The sequence below is a fragment of the Neoarius graeffei genome, chromosome 28 (assembly GCF_027579695.1).
Source record: "Neoarius graeffei isolate fNeoGra1 chromosome 28, fNeoGra1.pri, whole genome shotgun sequence".
Taxonomy (NCBI): Eukaryota; Metazoa; Chordata; class Actinopteri; order Siluriformes; family Ariidae; genus Neoarius; species Neoarius graeffei.
Genome location: NC_083596.1, coordinates 29,766,596 through 29,785,717, shown reverse-complemented (window position 1 = coordinate 29,785,717; position 19,122 = coordinate 29,766,596). Strand labels below are relative to the sequence as shown.

Here is a 19,122-nt window from a genome sequence, read left to right as displayed (position 1 = left end):
CTATGACTGAGTGGAAAGTGTGCTTTGAGGTCACACATTCTGGTGGGGAATTGCAAATACAAGGGGAAACAGCAGATTTATCACTCCTATCTCCTCAAACAGTGCAGAGAGGTAGCCATTGATGCCAGTGGAAGAGAGAGATGATTTGGGACTGGGGTGTTCCAATACACACACATTATGTTTATATATATATATATATATATATATATATATATATATATATATATATATATATATAAATAAAACACACAGTGGTGCTTGAAAGTTTGTGAACCCTTTAGAATTTTCTATATTTCTGCACAAATATGACTAAAACATCAGATTTTCACACAAGTCCTAAAAGAGGATAAAGAGAACCTAGTTAAACAAATGCGACAAAAATATTATACTTGGTCATTTATTTATTGAGGAAAATGAGCCAATATTACATATGAGTGGCAAAAGTATGTGAACTTTTACTTTCAGTATCTGGTGTGACCCTCTTGTGCAGCAATAACTGCAACTGAACGTTTCCGGTAACTGTTGATTAGTCTTGCACACCGGCTTGGAGGAATTTTACAGAACAGCTTCAACTCTGGAATGTTGGTGGGCTTCCTCACATGAACTGCTCGCTTCAAGTCCTTCCACAACATTTCAATTGGATTAAGGCCAGGACTTTGACTTGGCCATTCCAAAACATTATTCTTCTTTAACCATTCTTTGGTAGAATGACTTTTGTGTGCTTAGGGTCGTTGTCTAGCTGCATGACCCACCTTTTCTTGAGATTCAGTTCATGGACAGATGTCCTGATATTTTCTTTTAGAATTCATTGGTATAATTCAGAATTCATAGTTCCATCAACGATTGCAAACCGTTCTGGCCCAGATGCAGCAAAACAGGGCCAAACCATGATACTACCACCACCATGTTTCACAGATGGGATAAGGTTCTTATGCTGGAATGCAGTGTTTTTCCTTTCTCTAAACATAACGTTTCTCATTTAAACCAAAAAGTTCTATTTTGGTCTCTATCCATCCACAAAACATTTTTCCAGTAGCCTTTTGGCTTGTCCACATGATCTTTAGCAACCCTGCCATGCACACCATTGTTGTTCAGTGTTCTCCTGATGGTGGACTCATGGATATTAGCCAATGTGAGAGAGGCCTTCAGTTGCTTAGAAGTTACCCTGGGGTCCTTTGTGACCTCGCCGACTATTACACGCCTTGCTCTTGGAGTGATCTTTGTTGGCTGACCACTCCTGGGGAGGGTAACAATGGTCTTGAATTTCCTCCATTTGTACACAACCTGTCTGACTGTGGATTGGTGGAGTCCAAACACTTTAGAGATGGTTTTGTAACCTTTTCCAGCCTCATGAGCATCAACAACACTTTTTCTGATGTCCTCAGAAATCTCCTTTGTTCGTGCCATGATGCATGTCCACAAATATGTGTTGTGAAGATCAGACTTTGATAGATCCCTGTTCTTTAAATAAAACAGGGTGCACACTGACACTTGATTGTGATCCCATCGATTGAAAACACCTGACTCTAATTTCACCTTCAAATTAACTGCTAATCCTAGAGGTTCACATACTTTTGCCACTCACAGATATGTAATATTGGATCATTTTCCTCAATAAATAAATGACCAAGTATAGTTTTGTCTCATTTGTTGAACTGGGTTCTCTTCATCTACTTTTAGGACTTGTGTGAAAATCTGATGATGTTTTAGGTCATATTTATGCAGAAACAAAGTCTAAAGGGTTCACAAACTTTCAAGCACCAGTGTGTGTGTGTGTATGTATGTATGTATGTATGTATGTATGTATATGTGTAGGTGTGTGTCTATATATATATATATATATATATATATATATATATATATAAAGAAATGAAATGATCGCCAAAAGGCATAAAGTTAAAGATGACTCATTCCCTTTATATCTCATCTCATTATCTCTAGCCGCTTTATCCTGTTCTACAGGGTCGCAGGCAAGCTGGAGCCTATCCCAGCTGACTACGGGCGAAAGGTGGGGTACACCCTGGACAAGTCGCCAGGTCATCACAGGCTGACACATAGACACAGACAACCATTCACACTCACATCTACGGTCAATTTAGAGTCACCAGTTAACCTAACCTGCATGTCTTTGGACTATGGGGGAAACCGGAGCACCCGGAGGAAACCCACGCGGACACGGGGAGAACATGCAAACTCCGCACAGAAAGGCCCTTGCCGGCCACGGGGCTTGAACCCGGACCTTCTTGCTGTGAGGCAACAGTGCTAACCACTACACCACCGTGCCGCCCCATTCCCTTTATATGTAAAGCAAAAAATTTTTTATTTTCATCTTTTACATTTTCAAAATGACAAAGGTAAAGGGCCTGAAGCAAAAGTTTGGGCATCCTGCATGGTTAGTACCTAGCAACACCCCCTTTGGCAAGTATCACAGCTTGTAAACACTTTTTGTAGCCAGCTAATAATCTTTCAGTTCTTATCTGGGGGATTTTCCACACATTCGTCCTTGCAAAAGGCTTCCAGTTCTACAAGTTTCTTGGGCTGTCTTGCATGCACTGCCTCTTTTGAGATCTATCCACAGATTTTCAATAATGTTTAGGTCAGGGGACTGTGAGGGCCATGGCAAAATCTTCAGCTTGTGCCTCTTGAGGTATTCTATTGTAGATTTTGAGGTGTGTTTTTTGGATCATCGTCTTATTGTAGGACCCATCCTCTTTTTAACTTCAACTTTTTTACAGATGGCGTGATGTTTGCTTCCAGAATTTGCTGGTATTTCTTCAAATCCATGCTTCCCTTGACCAATGAAATGTGCCCTGTGCCACTGGCTGCAACACAACCCCAAAGCATGATTGATCCACACCCATGCTTCAGAGTTGGAGAGGTGTTCTTTTCCTGGAATTTGGCACCCTTTTTTCTCCGAACATACCTTTGCACATTGTGGCCAAAAAGTTCTATTTTGATTTCATCAGTCCACAGGACTTGTTTCCAAAATGCATCAGGCTTATTTAGATGTTCATTTGCAAACTTCAGACACTGAATTTTGTGGCTAGGACACAGGAAAGGTTTTCTACTGATGACTCTTCCATGAAGGTCATATTTGTTCAGGTGTCGCTGCATAGTAGAACAGTGCACCACCACTCCAGGGTCTGCTAAATCTTTCTGAAGGTCTTCTGCAGTCAAACAGGGGTTTTTATTTGCCTTTCTAGCAATCCAACGAGCAGTTCTTTCAGAAAGTTTTCTTCATCTTCCAGACCTCATCTTGATCACGGTTTCTATTAACTGCTATTTCTTAATAACATTACAATCTGAGGAAATGACTACCTGAAAACACTTTGCTACGTTCTTGTAGCTTTCTTCTGCTTTGTGAGCATCAATTATTTTATTATTCAGAATGCAAGGGAGTTGCTTTTAGGGACACGTTTGAGGAGTCAGAGAATTTATACAGCTTTGAAATCTGCATCATCTGAACTTTCCTAACAAAGAATTTGAACAAGCCACGGCTCAATAAGCTAATTAAGGTCTGGAACCTTGGTAAACATTAGCTGAGAACTCAAATGTATCGGGGTGCCCAAACTTTCGCATGGTGTTTCTTTTTTTTTTCACTCTCCAATTGTACAAAACAAAAATAATACACAAATCTTGCAGAAAACGCTGAAAAGAAATGTCATCTTTACCTTTATGCCTTTTGGTGATCAGTTCATCTTCTGCCCACTTAACTATTCACAGTAAGACATTTTCAGTAAAGGTGCCCAAACTTTTGCATGCCACTGTATATATAATATTATATGAATGAGCATGCAACAGTTTCATTTTCAGTCTTTGTTTATGCCCAAGATGACTTTTCAGTCCAGCTGCTGATTTGCACAGTCCACATTTGGAGTAAGCAATAGGATTTCAAGAAGCGCATGCTGGAAGGTTTGAATGATGCTTGGTTTTTTACTTTAATTCACAAAGATGTTCCAGACATGATTTCTCAATTTTTGATCCCCTGATTACACACAAAATTCTCCACTTTGTATGATTAGAAGGAACCGATTCTAAAGATGCAAAACAGATATTAATAGATTTAAGGTTGTGCTTCACTTTGTCTTTACAGCAGAGAAGTGGTCTGTTTACATTGCATGAGCCATCTTGGAGTTGGCTGCACATGAGAATTTTACATGTCTGGTTATTGCTCATACATATAATGTGGCCAGCCCACCTGAGTTGGGATTGAATCAAGAAAGATTCAATCCCATAGAAGTCACACTTAGTAAACAGATCAGCATTGGAAATTCTATCTTCCAAAGTGTATCCCCAAATGATGCGAAGGCAATATTTGTGGAAGACATCAAGCTTGTGGTGCAACAAGGGGTCCATGATTCCAAGCCATAAGGAAGAATAGGAAGCATCACAGCATTACATTGATTTTGGTTTTCAAGGATAATTTGACATTCCACAGGCGATGGTAAAGTTTCCCAAAAGCATCTGTTGCTTTAGAGATGCAGTTTACAATATCACCATCAAGGGAAGCTGAAAGGATCACTTTGCTGCCAATGTATATAAAGGGAAGCCATGGCCTAATGCTTAGAGAAGCAGCTTTGGCACCAAAGGGTTGCCGGTTTGATTCCCTGGACCAGCAGGAATGGCTGAAGTGCCTTTGAGCAAGGCATCTAACCCCCAACCGCTCCCTAGGCTGCTCTGGATATGTTGTACATTGCTCTGGATAAGAGCATCTGCTAAATGCCATCTATACTACTAAAGGAAGGCTGTCTGTCTCTGTCTGTTCACCTACGCAAATCAACACGGTTGCATGCACATACTCCATACGTTACACATGGATTGGTGACACCCCAGAGGGGCCCAAGACAAAATGCTCGATGTTTTAATCCAACATACTATTCACTTCCCATAGGCTACATGCTCACACTAACACGATGCATGCAGCCTCGGCAGGGAATCCCCTCCCCCACTCGCCTGAGAGTTTCGATTGTATGGGGCCTCGCAGTCAGCGCTCCTCGCCGGAGACTTCCACTACAGCTGAGTTTAAGTCACTGAGGAGACGTGGGAAGTGATTTAGCCCCTGTGAAGAGCACCATTCAGAGGAAATCAGGTTCACGGACAATAACTACTAGTTAATGTAATGTAAAAGTGTGGCAGCGGGGGCGTGGCCAAGTAGCAGTCTGTGAATGGAGGGCGGGGTCGGGGAAGGTAAGTGGCTAAGTCATTACACCTGGTGTCAATTAATGTGTGTGTGTTTGTTTGTTGCAGGGATGGAGTATAAAAGGAGGGGGAGAGCAGAGAAGAATCTCTCCCCTGACCAGAACACGTGTGTGTTGCGTGTGTGACTGTGTGAGTGAGAAAAGCTGAAAAGCTAATGAAAACAGCAAAATAAAGTGTCTGTGTGAACACTAACTCTCGCCTGCTGTGCTTCTGTGCCCCACCCACATCAGGGATTACTACAAAAAGATTTTACACATTTCAAGTATTGCCCATCAACAGTGTGAGTTGGAGAATTCTGAGCTACTTGCTGTTGCCCAACACCTCTGATCTGTTTAGGCATAGGCTTTAGTTAATGCACCATCTCCATCTTCTTAATACTGAAAGTCAGGCCAAATGCTTTGCAAGCAATTGAAAACTGATCCATGAGCTCCTGTGCTTCCTGAAGAGATGTTGCAACAAGTGCAGCATCATCAGCAAAGAACAGATCACGAATGATGCTAGTTCTTTTATGTGTCTTTGCTTTAAAGTGCTGATGGCTGAAAAGCCCTCCTGACATTCTGAATTCAAGCCTAACTCCAGTGTCAAGGTCACTAAACGTGTATTGAAACAATACAGAAAAGCAGAGCACGAAGAGTACAGGTGCCATAACACACCTCTCCTTGGTGCCATTTGCAACATAAAACGAGTGGGAACATTCACCCTCGAGATGACCGATGCATTCATACCTTCATGAAACGAGATGTTGCTCACCATCTTGTCATGTATACCACATTTTTTGAGAACTTTCCAGAGAGCATTGTGATTGACAGTGTCAAAAGCTTTGGTCAGATTGACAAAAAACATTAAGAGATTCAAACCATTTAACGTGGTTCTTTTCTATATCTTTCTCAGCAACCTGACGAGGAGAGATGATCATATCTATTACCATGACCAGAACAGAAGTCACACTGAGTCTCAAGATAAATTTGATCAACAAGATTGGATACAAGACGGTTAAGCTTGAGCTCGGACTTTTCCTGCTACACAGAGGAGTGAGATGCCACAAGAGCAAACTGCTTTTTTACCCTTACTTTTAAAGAGATGAATTATGGAGGCATCTTTGATATCTTGCGGGACTGCCCAAACCTTCTATATGACATGAAAAAAGTCAACTAGCTTGCAAACATGTTTTCTGTAACCCTGTTAAATCTCAGGTGGGATGCCATCATTACCTGGAGCTTTTGCAGAGGCCAGTTGCTGGATGGCATCTTGCAGGAAGGAAGCCTTCAAGCTTGGAGCAATGGCAAATTCTGGTAACTCTGGCCTCTGAGGGATGGATTCAATGACCTTTTCATCCACGATAGAACTACTGATCAGTACATTCTCAAAGCATTCCTTCCAATGAATGGATATCCTTCTTATCTTTGTATGGTGTTTTACCATCAGAGGAAAGCACTGAAGATGACCTTTCCTTAGGTCATCCTTTGGTTCCTTAGGATCAAATACTACATTCAGGCCCTCATAAAAGGCTTTTGTATCTTTCCTGTCAGCAGCTGCTTGTAATTTAGCTGCTTTTGATGCCCACCAGGACTCCTTCGTTGATCTCAGAGGATTGCACATGCTGCTTACACTGCTTGTATGCTTTCTTTTTTACTACTGAATTTTTGTCTCCAATCCATGCTTTGTGCGGGTTACACATCTTATTGATAAGGAGCTAGATATTTGTATTTTTATCAAACCACTCAAAGGGAGTCCCAGGGACTTCAAGCAAGATTGAGATGATGACATCTCAGAGATTTCCTTGAGGTCTCAATGTCATTTGAGCTTACCACAGAATCAAGAGCAAATTCAAGCTTCTCAGAAAGTTCTACCTTAACAGATTTCACAGCCATCATGTAGATCTTTTTGGGGATGGATGAGTTCTGGAGGCACTTTTTGTATGATGGCTTGAATGATACTCTGCTACGTAGGAAGACATGATCAGAAAGATAGCAGAAGGAATGAAAGGACTGAGTGCTAAGAATGTCCTTTAGATGGCATCTACGTACGGGTGACGACAATCAATCATATGCCAATCCTTGGATTTAGGGTGCATCCAGGTGGTTTTAAAATTTTTGGTTTGTTGGTAAAAAGTACAACCCCAATTTCAAAAAAGTTGTGACACTGTGTAAAGTGTAAATAAAAAAAAAAATGCAATAATTTGAAAATCATGGAAGCCCTATATTTTCATTGATTGTACATAGTACAAAGACAACATATAAAATGTTGAAACTGAGAATTTTTACTGCTTTTTGAAAAATATGCTCATCTTGAATTTGATGTCAGCAACACTTTCAGTAGCTCAGCAGTTCAGGGTCCCTTTTGTTGCATTTTGTACTTCATAATGCGCCAAATGTTTTAAATGGGAAACAGGTCTGGACTGCAGGCAGGCCAGTTTAGCACCCAGACTCACTCAGTACAGAGTCATGCAGTTTTAATATGTGCAGAAAGTGGTTTGGCATTGTCTTGCTGAAAAAAGGAAGGCCTTCCCTGAAAAAAAGATTCTGTCTGGATGGCAGCATATTGCTCTGAAGCATGTATATATCATATTCAGCATTAATGATGCCTTCCCAGATGTATAAGCTACTCATGTCAGGTGCACGAATGCACCCTCATACCATCAGAGAACTGTGCACTGATGACAAGCCGGATGGTCCCACTCCTCTTTAGCCTGGAGGATGTGGTGTCCATGATTTTCTAAAAAGAATTTCTACTTTTGATTCGCCAGACCTTGGGACAATTTCCCACTTCATCTCAGTCTATCACTAAGAGCTCAGGCCCAGAGAAGGTGGCAGTGTTTCTGGATATTGTTTATATATGGTTTTAACTTGCATTTGAGAGTGCAGTAATGAACTGTTTTCACAGTCGATGGGTTTCTGAAGTGTTCCTGAACCCATACAGTGATTTCCTCGACAGTCATGTGTCTGCTTTTAATGCAGCGTCACCTGAGGGCCTGAAGATCCCAGGCATCTAATGTCAGTTTTCAGCCTTGTCTCTTGCATACAGAGATTTCTCCAGATTCTCTGAATCTTTTAATGGTATGTACCATAGATGATGTGATAATTCTTTGCAATTTTACCTTGAGAAAAGTTAAATTGTTGTACCGTTTGCCCACACAGTCTTTCACAGAGCAATGAAGCCCTCCCCATCTTTACTTCTGAGAGACTCAGCCTCTCTGGGATGCTCTTTTTATACCCAATCATGTTACTGACCTGTTGCCAATTAAGCTTTTTTTTTTTCATGACAACTTTTTCAGTCTTTTGTTGCCCCATCCCAACTTTTCTGAAACGTGTTGCTGACATCAAATTCAAAATGAGCACATTTTTCAGAAAAACAATACAATTTCTCAGTTTCAACATTTGATATCTTGTCTGTGTACTATTTTCAATGAAATATAGGGTTTCCATAATTTGCCAATCTTCACATTCTGTTTTTATGTTTTACACAGTGTTACAACTTTTTTAGAATTGAGGTTGTATTTATAATGCAGAGATCGAATTCTTTGCAAAATGAAAAGTCACAATCCATTGGAGTTCATGAAGCCAACACCCTGAAAACCAAGGACTCTGGGCCATGTTTGATGGCCACTGCCCATACGAGCATTAAAGTCTCCCATGATGACAATTTTTTGCTTTTATATAGTACTTTTGAAATGACACTACTAAGTTGGTCATAGAATGTCTCAATCTCAAGTCTATAGCAACTTACAAGAGTGACAGAAATGCCATCTGCAAGATCCAAGGTGAGTGTCATAATGCGATCAGAGATTCCTTTGGGAAGAAATGATAATTTCACAATGTCTGATTTTATGACAAAGCCAACAACAGACTGACTGTGTTCTTCAATGCTTTTACCAGTCCAAAATACTGGATATTCTTCCCTGACTTCTCCCATTTGAGATATACCAGGAAACTGAGTTTTACAAACAGCAAAGATCTCAATCTTGAATCTACATAATGTAGATTGAATCATGTAATGTAGATTCAGATAAGAGCTGATCCAAGTTCTGGACTGGAATTGTCCTGAAGTGTTCTAACATTCCAAGACCCAAAATTGAGATTTTGATTGAACTCAAGATTTCGACTGCATGGGCAGTGGGCTGCCAAGATGGTGAGTTGAGCGAGCATTTGTTTAGGGCTTGTTTTCTCACCCCTCCTTGGATTGGGGAAAGCAGTGCTATGTCTAAAAAGCCCTGCTTTGTCAGCATCAGAGGACATAGACAGCACAGTTGCTTAACATTTGTGCAAAGAACAGCCATCACCTGATAGTCGCCACAGTGTAGGGTGCTGACTAAGGACCTCCAGTGATATCCTTTACCTGTCCCCATCACCTTTGCCCCATCACCAGTGGACTTGGTAGAAGTCCACACAGAGGATTTGATTATAGCAGTAAAGGCTTGTATAGGACCAACCACACTTTGTGAAAATGCTGAGAACAAGATGGAGCAAAAGTATGCCATGAACCCTATGAAGAGCATACCTCAGGCTTTTTTTGTTTATAAAATAAATTAATAGGAGTTCTCCATCTCCTAGACTGGTTGCCTTGACTAAAGCTAAAAAGAGTCCATTCTACCCCAATCCCATTTGTCCATGGTTGGGACTTAGGTTGCTGGATAGCACAGCATGTCTACACACTGGTGGGTCATGCATGCCACAGCTACGGGGGCCAAGTTCCTCCGGAGGTTTCTATCAGCGACCTCACCCTTTGCTTTTAGTTCAAGAATCTAGCCCACAAGGCAGTGGGGGTCCAGTTTTTCAGCGCCAGAGCCCCGTTAGCATAGCAGTGTTCACGACGCACACATGGGGATGACTTGTCTGGGAGAAGCTATATATTGCACCAGAGCATATTTGTAGTTTTAACACAAGCTCTTTATATATATATATATATATATATATATATATATATATATATATATATATATAAAAACACGGTCGCCTCACAGCAAGAAGGTTCTGGGTTCGAACCCAGCGGCCGGCAAGGGCCTTTCTATGCGGAGTTTGCATGTTCTCCCCGTGTCCGCGTGGGTTTCCTCCAGGTGCTCCGGTTTCCCCCACAGTCTAAAGACATGCAGGTTAGGTTAACTGGTGACTTTAAATTGACCGTAGGTGTGAGTGTGAATGGTCGTCTGTGTCTATGCGTCAGCCCTGTGATGACCTGGCAACTTGTCCAGGGTGTACCCCGCCTTTCGCCCGTAGTCAGCTGGGATAGGCTCCAGCTTGCCTGCGACCCTGTAGAACAGGATAAAGCGGCTAGAGATAATGAGATTTATATATATATATATATATATATATATATATATATATATATATATTCAAAAAGTCCAATAGGGACATGTGCAGTGGCATGGTATGCATTCTTGATGTGACTACAGTGGTCCCTCTCACTGATAGCACATATGATTGTGGAATGATGAGAGATCCAGGCTTAAAGTTGAAATCACCCATTGGAATTACTACAGAGTCTGGATATGCTTCTTCAATCTCTGTGGCCATGTCTGCCAGTTCTTCTTGTGTCTGGTAAGCATTGTCCAGTGTGGGAATATAAATATAATTCCCAGGAAATATAAATCCCAGCTAGCACAGTATAACAGGATGTTAATTTACAGAATAAGTAAAAAAAAAAGTTGCATGTGAGAAACATTACCTCCATATTGACAGACCATATTTTTGATATGTCCGTACCAGCCTTGATTAATATTGCACAAACCTCTCCTTTCTTGTTGCAAAGAACAGGGACTCAATGCACTCTGTATCGCTGAAATCCTGGTAATTCCATTGTAGCATTAGGAATTGTCATTCAGCCATGTCTCCATGAAGCAGTAAACTGAAATCAGTCAAAAGTCTTTGTGCTTGCAAGGATTTTGAGTTTGTTGATGACAGGAGTATTTCCGGGAGTGAAGATCATAGGCCTCTCTTCCTAAATCTGACCAGTGCTGTAGCGCACTTGCCTCCCCATCTTTTTCATGCAGCTTGGAGAGCCGCAGGAGCACACTTCAGGAACAGTGTGAATAAATCCTCAGATTGAGTTAAAAACTCTGGGTACTCATCTTCCAGTACAGTTTTAAATATAAAATCCAAACTGGATTACCATTGACAAAAATACACAAAGACAGAGGACAATCTGAGAAATCACACCGAGATTCCCCCAGGAAAGTGTTTCATGATGAATTGGAGGAAATGTGGTGGGAGTAATAGTGTTACCATTCTGTGACTGGAACAGCCAAGCTGGACAGGGTATTCTGTATCTGTGTAGACTTCAGCAAGATTAATACAGTTTCAACATTTGATTTTCCTATAGACAAGTTCCTGGATCAGTTTTAAATGGCTTCCTTTTTATTTGACCTTGGTTTTCACCATGGGCAGATTAAGGAAAACAGTTTTCTCCACCCCATTCAGTTTAGATTAATTTAAACTATTCTGTTAGGGCATTTCAGGGTGACTGCTATGTTTCAAGATTAATAAACCATGTTTTGCAGTCTTATTGTGCATATAGTATGGTTTAATTAGGCAACAATCTAATATGAGGACAACATATGAAGACAGTGCTTAAGATAAACTGAAATCAAGGTGGACCCAGAGAAATCTGCTCAATTGGATGGGTGGAGGTCCGTTATATGGGTCATTGGCAGCAGCTTCCCTGAACTGACAACACTGCTGTGATTGTGGCTTGCCCATGACCCATAACCATAAAATAAAATAAACTGAAATAAAATAAAAAAGGGACAGAATTCCTGGGGCTGGCAAGATATTACCACAGGTTTGCACCTAAAGATTGTGACCTTCAGGCTAATTCCACCAACTAATCCCACTAAAACAGAAGCCTCTGATTCTGTCCACTGGTCAAAGCAGTGCCAGCGACCATATGCGACTGTTACAGCAGCTCTCTGGTGTCCCTGCTTCTCTCTACTGACTTCTCTCTCCAATTTTGTCATCTCAATTTATCCCCCTCTCTCTCAATGTAAAAAAATGAAACCAAGAATGTCTATTCATTTTCATTATTTAATGTGATGCAGAAACCAACAAAATTTAAGTGAAAAACCAAAAGAAAGGTTTTAGGGGATAAAAGGAAAAACTTGCAGTATCCCAGTTGCACAACTGTGGCAAACTAATACTTTGTTAAAGCACCTTTTGCTTGTAATACAGCCCTCAGTCATTTTGGGTAACAGTCTGCTAACTCAGCACATTTTGTTTTGGCAAAATTATTGCACTCTTCCTTGCTCCAGACCCATAAAACGATGAGAAGCTCTTCTCAACACAGCCCTCTTCAAGTCATTACACAAGTTTTCAAGGATTTTGAACTGGGCTATGACTCAGTCATTTTAAAATATTGATTATCTACTTCTTAAAATTGTATATATACTTTTAGTTATGCTGGAAGGTAATTTTTTTTCTTCATCTAACAGAGATGTATAAGGTTTGTGACAAAATAGATTGGTATTAGGAGCTATCCATGATTCCCTCCATCTTCACTAGAGCCCCCAACCAAAGAGAACAGAATGTTGCTGCCACCATGTTTCACTGAGGTTATGGTGTTCTTTAAGTGATAAGCTGTGCTGTTTATGAGCCATATATATATATTTTTTATAATTATGCTGAAACTGGCTTTGTGAGCTTGGATACTCTTTTCATGAGCAATAACTTCAGTTTAGCCATCCTACCTCATAATCCAGACATGTGAAAAATACGAAAGACTGTCACATGCAGGGAGTAACCAGTACTTGCCAAATATTCCTGCAGCTCCCTTAACATTGCCATAGATCTCATGGCAGCTTCCCTGATAAGTTTTTGTCTTGTCCTTTTGTCAGTTTTGGAGAGAAATCCTGCTCTTGGCAATGTCACTGTGGTGCCACATTTTCTCCACTTGTTGATGACCATGATGTTACATAGAACATCTAACATTTTTTAAAATTATTTTGTAATCCTCCCCTTATTGACACCTTTAACAAGATCCCATATATACTCTGTAAGCTCCTTGTAGACCATAGCTTCAGCAGTAAGATGAAACTAGGTTTATATCAAGAAAATTCTTGACAATTTGGTAACAGCTAATCTTTATTTGGGGTTGATAGGAATCACCTCATTTATGACAGGTGTATGATAATTACTTTTGAACAAGAGTTTGAATGTGATTGGTTAATTATGAGCATGGTCACATCAAAGGGTGTGCATACTTGAAAAAACAGGTTATTGTTTTTTTTTTTTCTTTCCCCTAAAACCTTTATTTTTCAGTTGAATTTTGTTGGCTGGTATATTACATTATAAGGGGGAAAAGATGTGTCAATTTATCTTCGTTTCATTTTTACATTACAAAAACCTTTGATCAGGGGTATATAGACTTTATATATTCACTGTATATTAGGAAACATTTTTGTAGGCCTCATGACAAAAAATTTTCCTGAGTTAAACATTCAACTTTATAAAGAATTTTACAGCAAATGAAAATAGACCTTGATAGGTTCATAAAGCATAACTATGCCCATAAAGCATCTAAGTGTTGTAAACAGTTGGGAATCATTCATCTGACCGTAGATCATTATGGAAACTGACCCTATGAACGTATACTGTGGTGGGGCCTGTTTGGAGCGTCCCAGGATGCGGATGTCACAAATTGCAGCCTCAGTGGAGTCCCTTGGAATAAACTTAATACACAGCCTCCGTTTCCTGAATGCTGGCTCCTCTGGAGTGAATAAGAAACAGAGATTGAAGTAAAAATATGAATGGAGTGGAAGTAGCAATAGGATTAAAAGTACTGGCTAGGAGTAATTAAGTGATTCATTAACATTTCATTATTATTTTGTATTGGGGTGGATCTTGGAAAAAAATGTTGCAAACCATGGATTTAAGTTACAAGATTTATTTGTTAATTTAAGAAAATATTGGATATCAATGACACACTGTATACCAAGTACATGTACATCCTTGTCTCCATAAACTGTCTCAGTTTATGTTTTCAGTGGTGATCTATAATGAAAATAATCATTTGTATTTGTTTTTATAATATTTCATACTTTTAAATTGGTCTACAGGAATACTGATTAGAGATGACACTGATCTGACGCCCAGGATCTGTATTGGGTCAACAGAAAAATGGAGGATTGGACAGGAGTGTGTGGGTGAGGCAAAACAAATTCTAACCGATCCTGAAACAAACATAGATTGAAGTATGAAAGAAGTGCTTGTAGTGCAATAACGTAAAGCAGGTTAAAGTCGGTCATGTAGGTTGACATAATCATGCAGTAGAAGAGTAGTTATGTGTCATAACGTTAACAGTAATTGGTGAAGTATTCAGCAAGGCAAATGCCTAAAAACTGCCATCATGGAACTAAAATTATATTTCAAAACAACATCTTTCTCAAATCAAGAACATATATTTTCAGTTGACAATAATAGTCTAATAATATTTTACCAGATTTACTTTAGATTTTGGGTTTGTTAGAAAGATCAGAAAATTTCACTGGACACCTTAGTATCAGAATCCTCTTTACAGATGGACACACTCCTCGGGGTCTTTAGAAGCCTTTTATTGTAATGACCATATGATTTCCAAAAAAGATTTAATTTTATTGACAATGTTGATTGATAAGAATAATGAAAAATATACATAATGAACATACAAACTGATTCAAAAATGTTTTAGGAGCCCAGTAGATATGCAGCTCTGTGCACAGTGTGTGGTCTTCCTGGGCTACATGTTTTATTAACAAAAGCATTTCTACTATTTGTACAGAAATATGGTTAAAATGTATTTTTATTTTAGAGTTCGAAGTGCTGGAGAAGCTTAGGACAGTTCTGGTAGAATCTGGCCTGTGACTACTGCTATTTTTTCTCCCACTGTGATGCACAGATGAGCCCAAACATGCTGCTACCACTGCTGGACTATGTTTCTGTTGTGTAAAACACTGGGTGTTCTACATTCCTGGGACAGCACAGAACCACGGCCTATCCCTCTGCTTATAAGCTGCTGTGACAACATATATCAGGGCCAATTTTGTGAACTTCTAGTGGTCCCATTCTCAAAGACCAACACAGTGATGCCCACTTTCACCCACAAGGTAGCCACTTGGGGGCCCATAACATGCTAGAAAGATTTGGGATCTATTTCCCTGGCCAGGCATTCAGACTGAAAGTCAAAAACTTCTGCTAGCAGTGCGCTCAGTGCCACCTAACTGCTCCCCAAAAGCTCCCACCAGCCCCACTCATCCTGCCCATTATCAGGGTTCTCTTCAAAAGAATAGGAATGTCTTAGGGCTGCTGCCAAAAGTCAGTGATTATCAAAGAACATATGGAGCAAGCATAGAGGGCCCAGCCAGACGACCTAGTGCTCCTAATCTCCGATCTGAAAATTCCTGTCTGAACAGCAGGGCCCATGTAATGTGACAGAGAAGGTAGGTCCAATGAATTATCACCTGCAACAGCTCAGTAAGTGCAAAGACACAGAAGTATACTACATCAAATCAAAATCAAATCAAGTTTATTTGTAGAGCGCTTTTAACAATAAACATTGTCGCAAAGCAGCTTTACAGAATTTGAACGACTTAAAACATGAGCTAATTTTATCCCTAATCTATCCCCAATGAGCAAGCCTGTGGCGACAGTGGCAAGGAAAAACTCCCTCAGACGACATGAGGAAGAAACCTCGAGAGGAACCAGACTCAAAAGGGAACCCATCCTCAGTTGGGCAACAACAGACAGCCTGACTATAATATTAACAGTTTTAACCCTCAACTGTCCTCATGGGGCCATCCTTCACAGGAGTGGGGCGATAAAACTCTGACCAGACACAGGGCACCAGGATGGATCAAGCAGGTCCGAGGGGCAGAAGAGGCCAGCATCTCAATCCCAGGATCAACATGTAACTCAGAGGGACAGATGGGGGGGGGGGGGGGGGGGGGGGGAGAAAACACGTTGTTAGGTATGCCCTAAAAATGACAAGTATTAAATCTGTGTGGTAGGCTCGCAGAGACGAGTCTCTTTACATCAGGCATAACACACAACAATGGCATGTTAATATGGTAAAATATATCATGACTTGCTCTGGCTGGATGCTTGATTGGGTGATGGAAGCACACTCCTCAGCAATGATGAGATGCAGATGGGACCCTTAGGGCTGGCCAAGACAATTCAGTTACATGTCACCGGGTCTGGGACATGCGACAGAATGTCTGACGGCCGATTCCCTGCAGGCTACGATAGCCAGTCGAGGTCTCCACCATCTCCACCAAAAGATTTCCTGTTGACTCCATGTAACTCAGAGGGACAGATTTGGGGTGGGGGGGAGGGAAAGAAAACACAGGTGGTTAGGTATGCCCAATGTCACCTGAATAAGTAGGAACAGTATACATATTGCACCGAGTACAAGCAGGGACTCTGGCAACTAACTATGACAGCATAACTAAAAGGAGAGAGCCAGAAGGTAACACAGGCATGAGGGAGCCCCGGGACATAAAGCAGCCAGCCACTACACCGTCAACAAACTCGAGTGAGCAAGCGAGTGGGGACTGACAGCATCCATACATCCCAGTTTACCAAAACACTCTATGTCTGAGGACCCTCCAGATCTACTCCTTTACCTCATAAACACCATTAACAAAAGGCTTGACTAAACAGATATGTTTTCAGCCTAGACTTAAATGCTGAGACTGTGTCTGATTCCCGAACATTACTTGGAAGGCTGTTCCATAACAGTGGGGCTTTGTAAGAAAAGGCTCTGCCCCCTGATGTAGCCTTCACTATATGAGGTACCAGCAGATAGCCTGCACCTTTTGATCTAAGTAGGCGTGGCGGGTCATAGAGGAGCAGAAGTTCACTCAGGTACTGTGGTGCGAGACCATTTAGTGCTTTAAAGGTCAATAGTAGTATTTTATAATCAATACGAAATTTGATTGGGAGCCAATGCAGTGTGGATAAGACAGGCGTGATGTGGTCATATTTTCTAGTTCTAGTAAGGACTCTTGCTGCTGCATTTTGAACTAACTGGAGCTTGTTTATGCACTTATTGGAACATCCAGACAGTAAGGCATTACAATAATCCAACCTGGAGGTAACGAAAGCATGGACTAGTTTTTCTGCATCATGCAATGACATTAAATTTCTTATCTTTGCAATATTTCTGAGATGAAAGAAAGCTATCCGGGTGATGTTATCAATGTGAGTTTCGAATGAAAGACTGGGGTCAATAATCACTCCGAGGTCTTTTACTGCTGCACGTGAAGAAACAGAAAGGCCATCCAGAGTTACTGTGTAATCAGAAAACTTACTTCTAGCTGTATGTGGTCCTAGTACAAGTACTTCAGTCTTGTCAGAGTTAAGCAGAAGGAAATTAATAAGCATCCAGTGTCTAATGTCCTTAACCCATTCCTCAATTCTATTAAGCTGGTGTCTCTCATCAGGTTTTGCAGAGACATACAACTGTGTGTCATCAGCATAACAGTGGAAACTAATACAATGTTTACGAATAATATCGCCCAGAGGTAACATATATAGAGAAAAAAGCAGTGGACCAAGACAGAACCTTGTGGAACACCAAACTTTACCTCGGTACGTCTAGAAATATCACCATTTATATCAACATACTGATAACGATCAGTTAGATAAGACCTGAGCCAGGAGAGGGCCATTCCCTTAACTCCCACAACATTTTCTAGTCTATCCAGAAGAATGGAATGATCAATGGTATCAAATGCTGCACTAAGGTCAAGCAACACAAGTAGCGAGACACAGCCCTGATCAGACGCCAACAGTAGGTCGTTTACTACTTTAACCAGTGCTGTCTCTGTGCTATGATGAGGTCTAAATCCTGACTGATACATTTCATGGATGTTATTCCTATGTAAATATGAGCATAACTGCTGTGCCACAGCTTTTTCAAGGATCTTGGAGATAAAGGGGAGGTTTGATATTGGCCGATAATTGGACAGCTGACAGGGATCAAGGTCAGGTTTTTTAATCAGGGGTTTGATAACTGCTAGTTTAAAGGATTTGGGTACATAGCCAATCATAAGAGAAGAATTTATTATTTTTAGAAGCAGTTCAATTACTCCAGGCATTATCTGTTTGAATAGATGTGTCGGTAAGGGATCTAGTACACAAGTTGAGGCTTTTGATGTAGAGATTAATGAAAGTAATTCAGTTTCTTTTAGGGGAGTAAAACATTCTTACTGATGATCTGATACAGTTATATTGTTAACTACAAGGTCACTTTCATTGTCTAACCTTAAATTAGTAGTCTGAATTTTTTGTCGGATATTCTCAATTTTGTCATTAAAAAAATTCATGAAGTCGTTGCTACTACATACTGCAGGTGTGCATGTGTTGATAGTGGACTTATTCCTGGTTAATTTTGCTACAGTATTAAATAGGAATCTAGGATTATTTTTGTTATCTTCTATTAGGGAGGAGAAATATGTTGATCTCGCAGCACTAAGAGCTTTTCTATACTTCAGGAAGCTCTCCTTCCAAGCTAATTTGAACACTACCAATTTTGTTTGACGCCATTTACGTTCCAATTTTCGAGTGGTCTGTTTTAATGTGCGAGTGTCATCATTATACCAGGGTGCTAATTTTTTGTCTCTGACCATTTTCCTTTTTAGAGGAGCTACATTATCTAAAGTATGGCGGAATGTTGACTCTAAGCATTCAGTTGCCTGATCAAGTTCTGCAGGGGCTGACAGTGACCCAATCAAAGTTGACAGCTCTGGGAGATCATTTATAAAGCTCTGTGCAGTAGTTGACGTGAAAGTACATTTAATACGTGGCGTGGTGATGTGCATATATTATTACTCAGACATATTTTGAATGAGATGAGACAATGATCTGAGATAACTTCAGACTGTGGAAGTATGACTATATTGTCTACGTTTAATCTGAATGTTAGTATTAGATCAAGGGTGTGACCACCATTATGGGT

At 40.5% G+C, this 19,122-nt stretch overlaps 1 protein-coding gene across 5 annotated transcripts in view; it reads right to left on the bottom strand.

Moving 5' to 3' along the window:
- The window catches only part of mvb12ba (multivesicular body subunit 12Ba), a 362,744-nt gene that overhangs the window by 108,451 nt on the left and 235,171 nt on the right, over positions 1 to 19,122 (bottom strand). For all 5 annotated transcript variants that reach the window (XM_060913298.1, XM_060913299.1, XM_060913297.1 and 2 more), the window contains exon 5: positions 13,764 to 13,893. In XM_060913298.1, the coding sequence (XP_060769281.1) occupies positions 13,764 to 13,893 (130 nt within the window). The remainder of the gene's footprint in view (positions 1 to 13,763; positions 13,894 to 19,122) is intronic.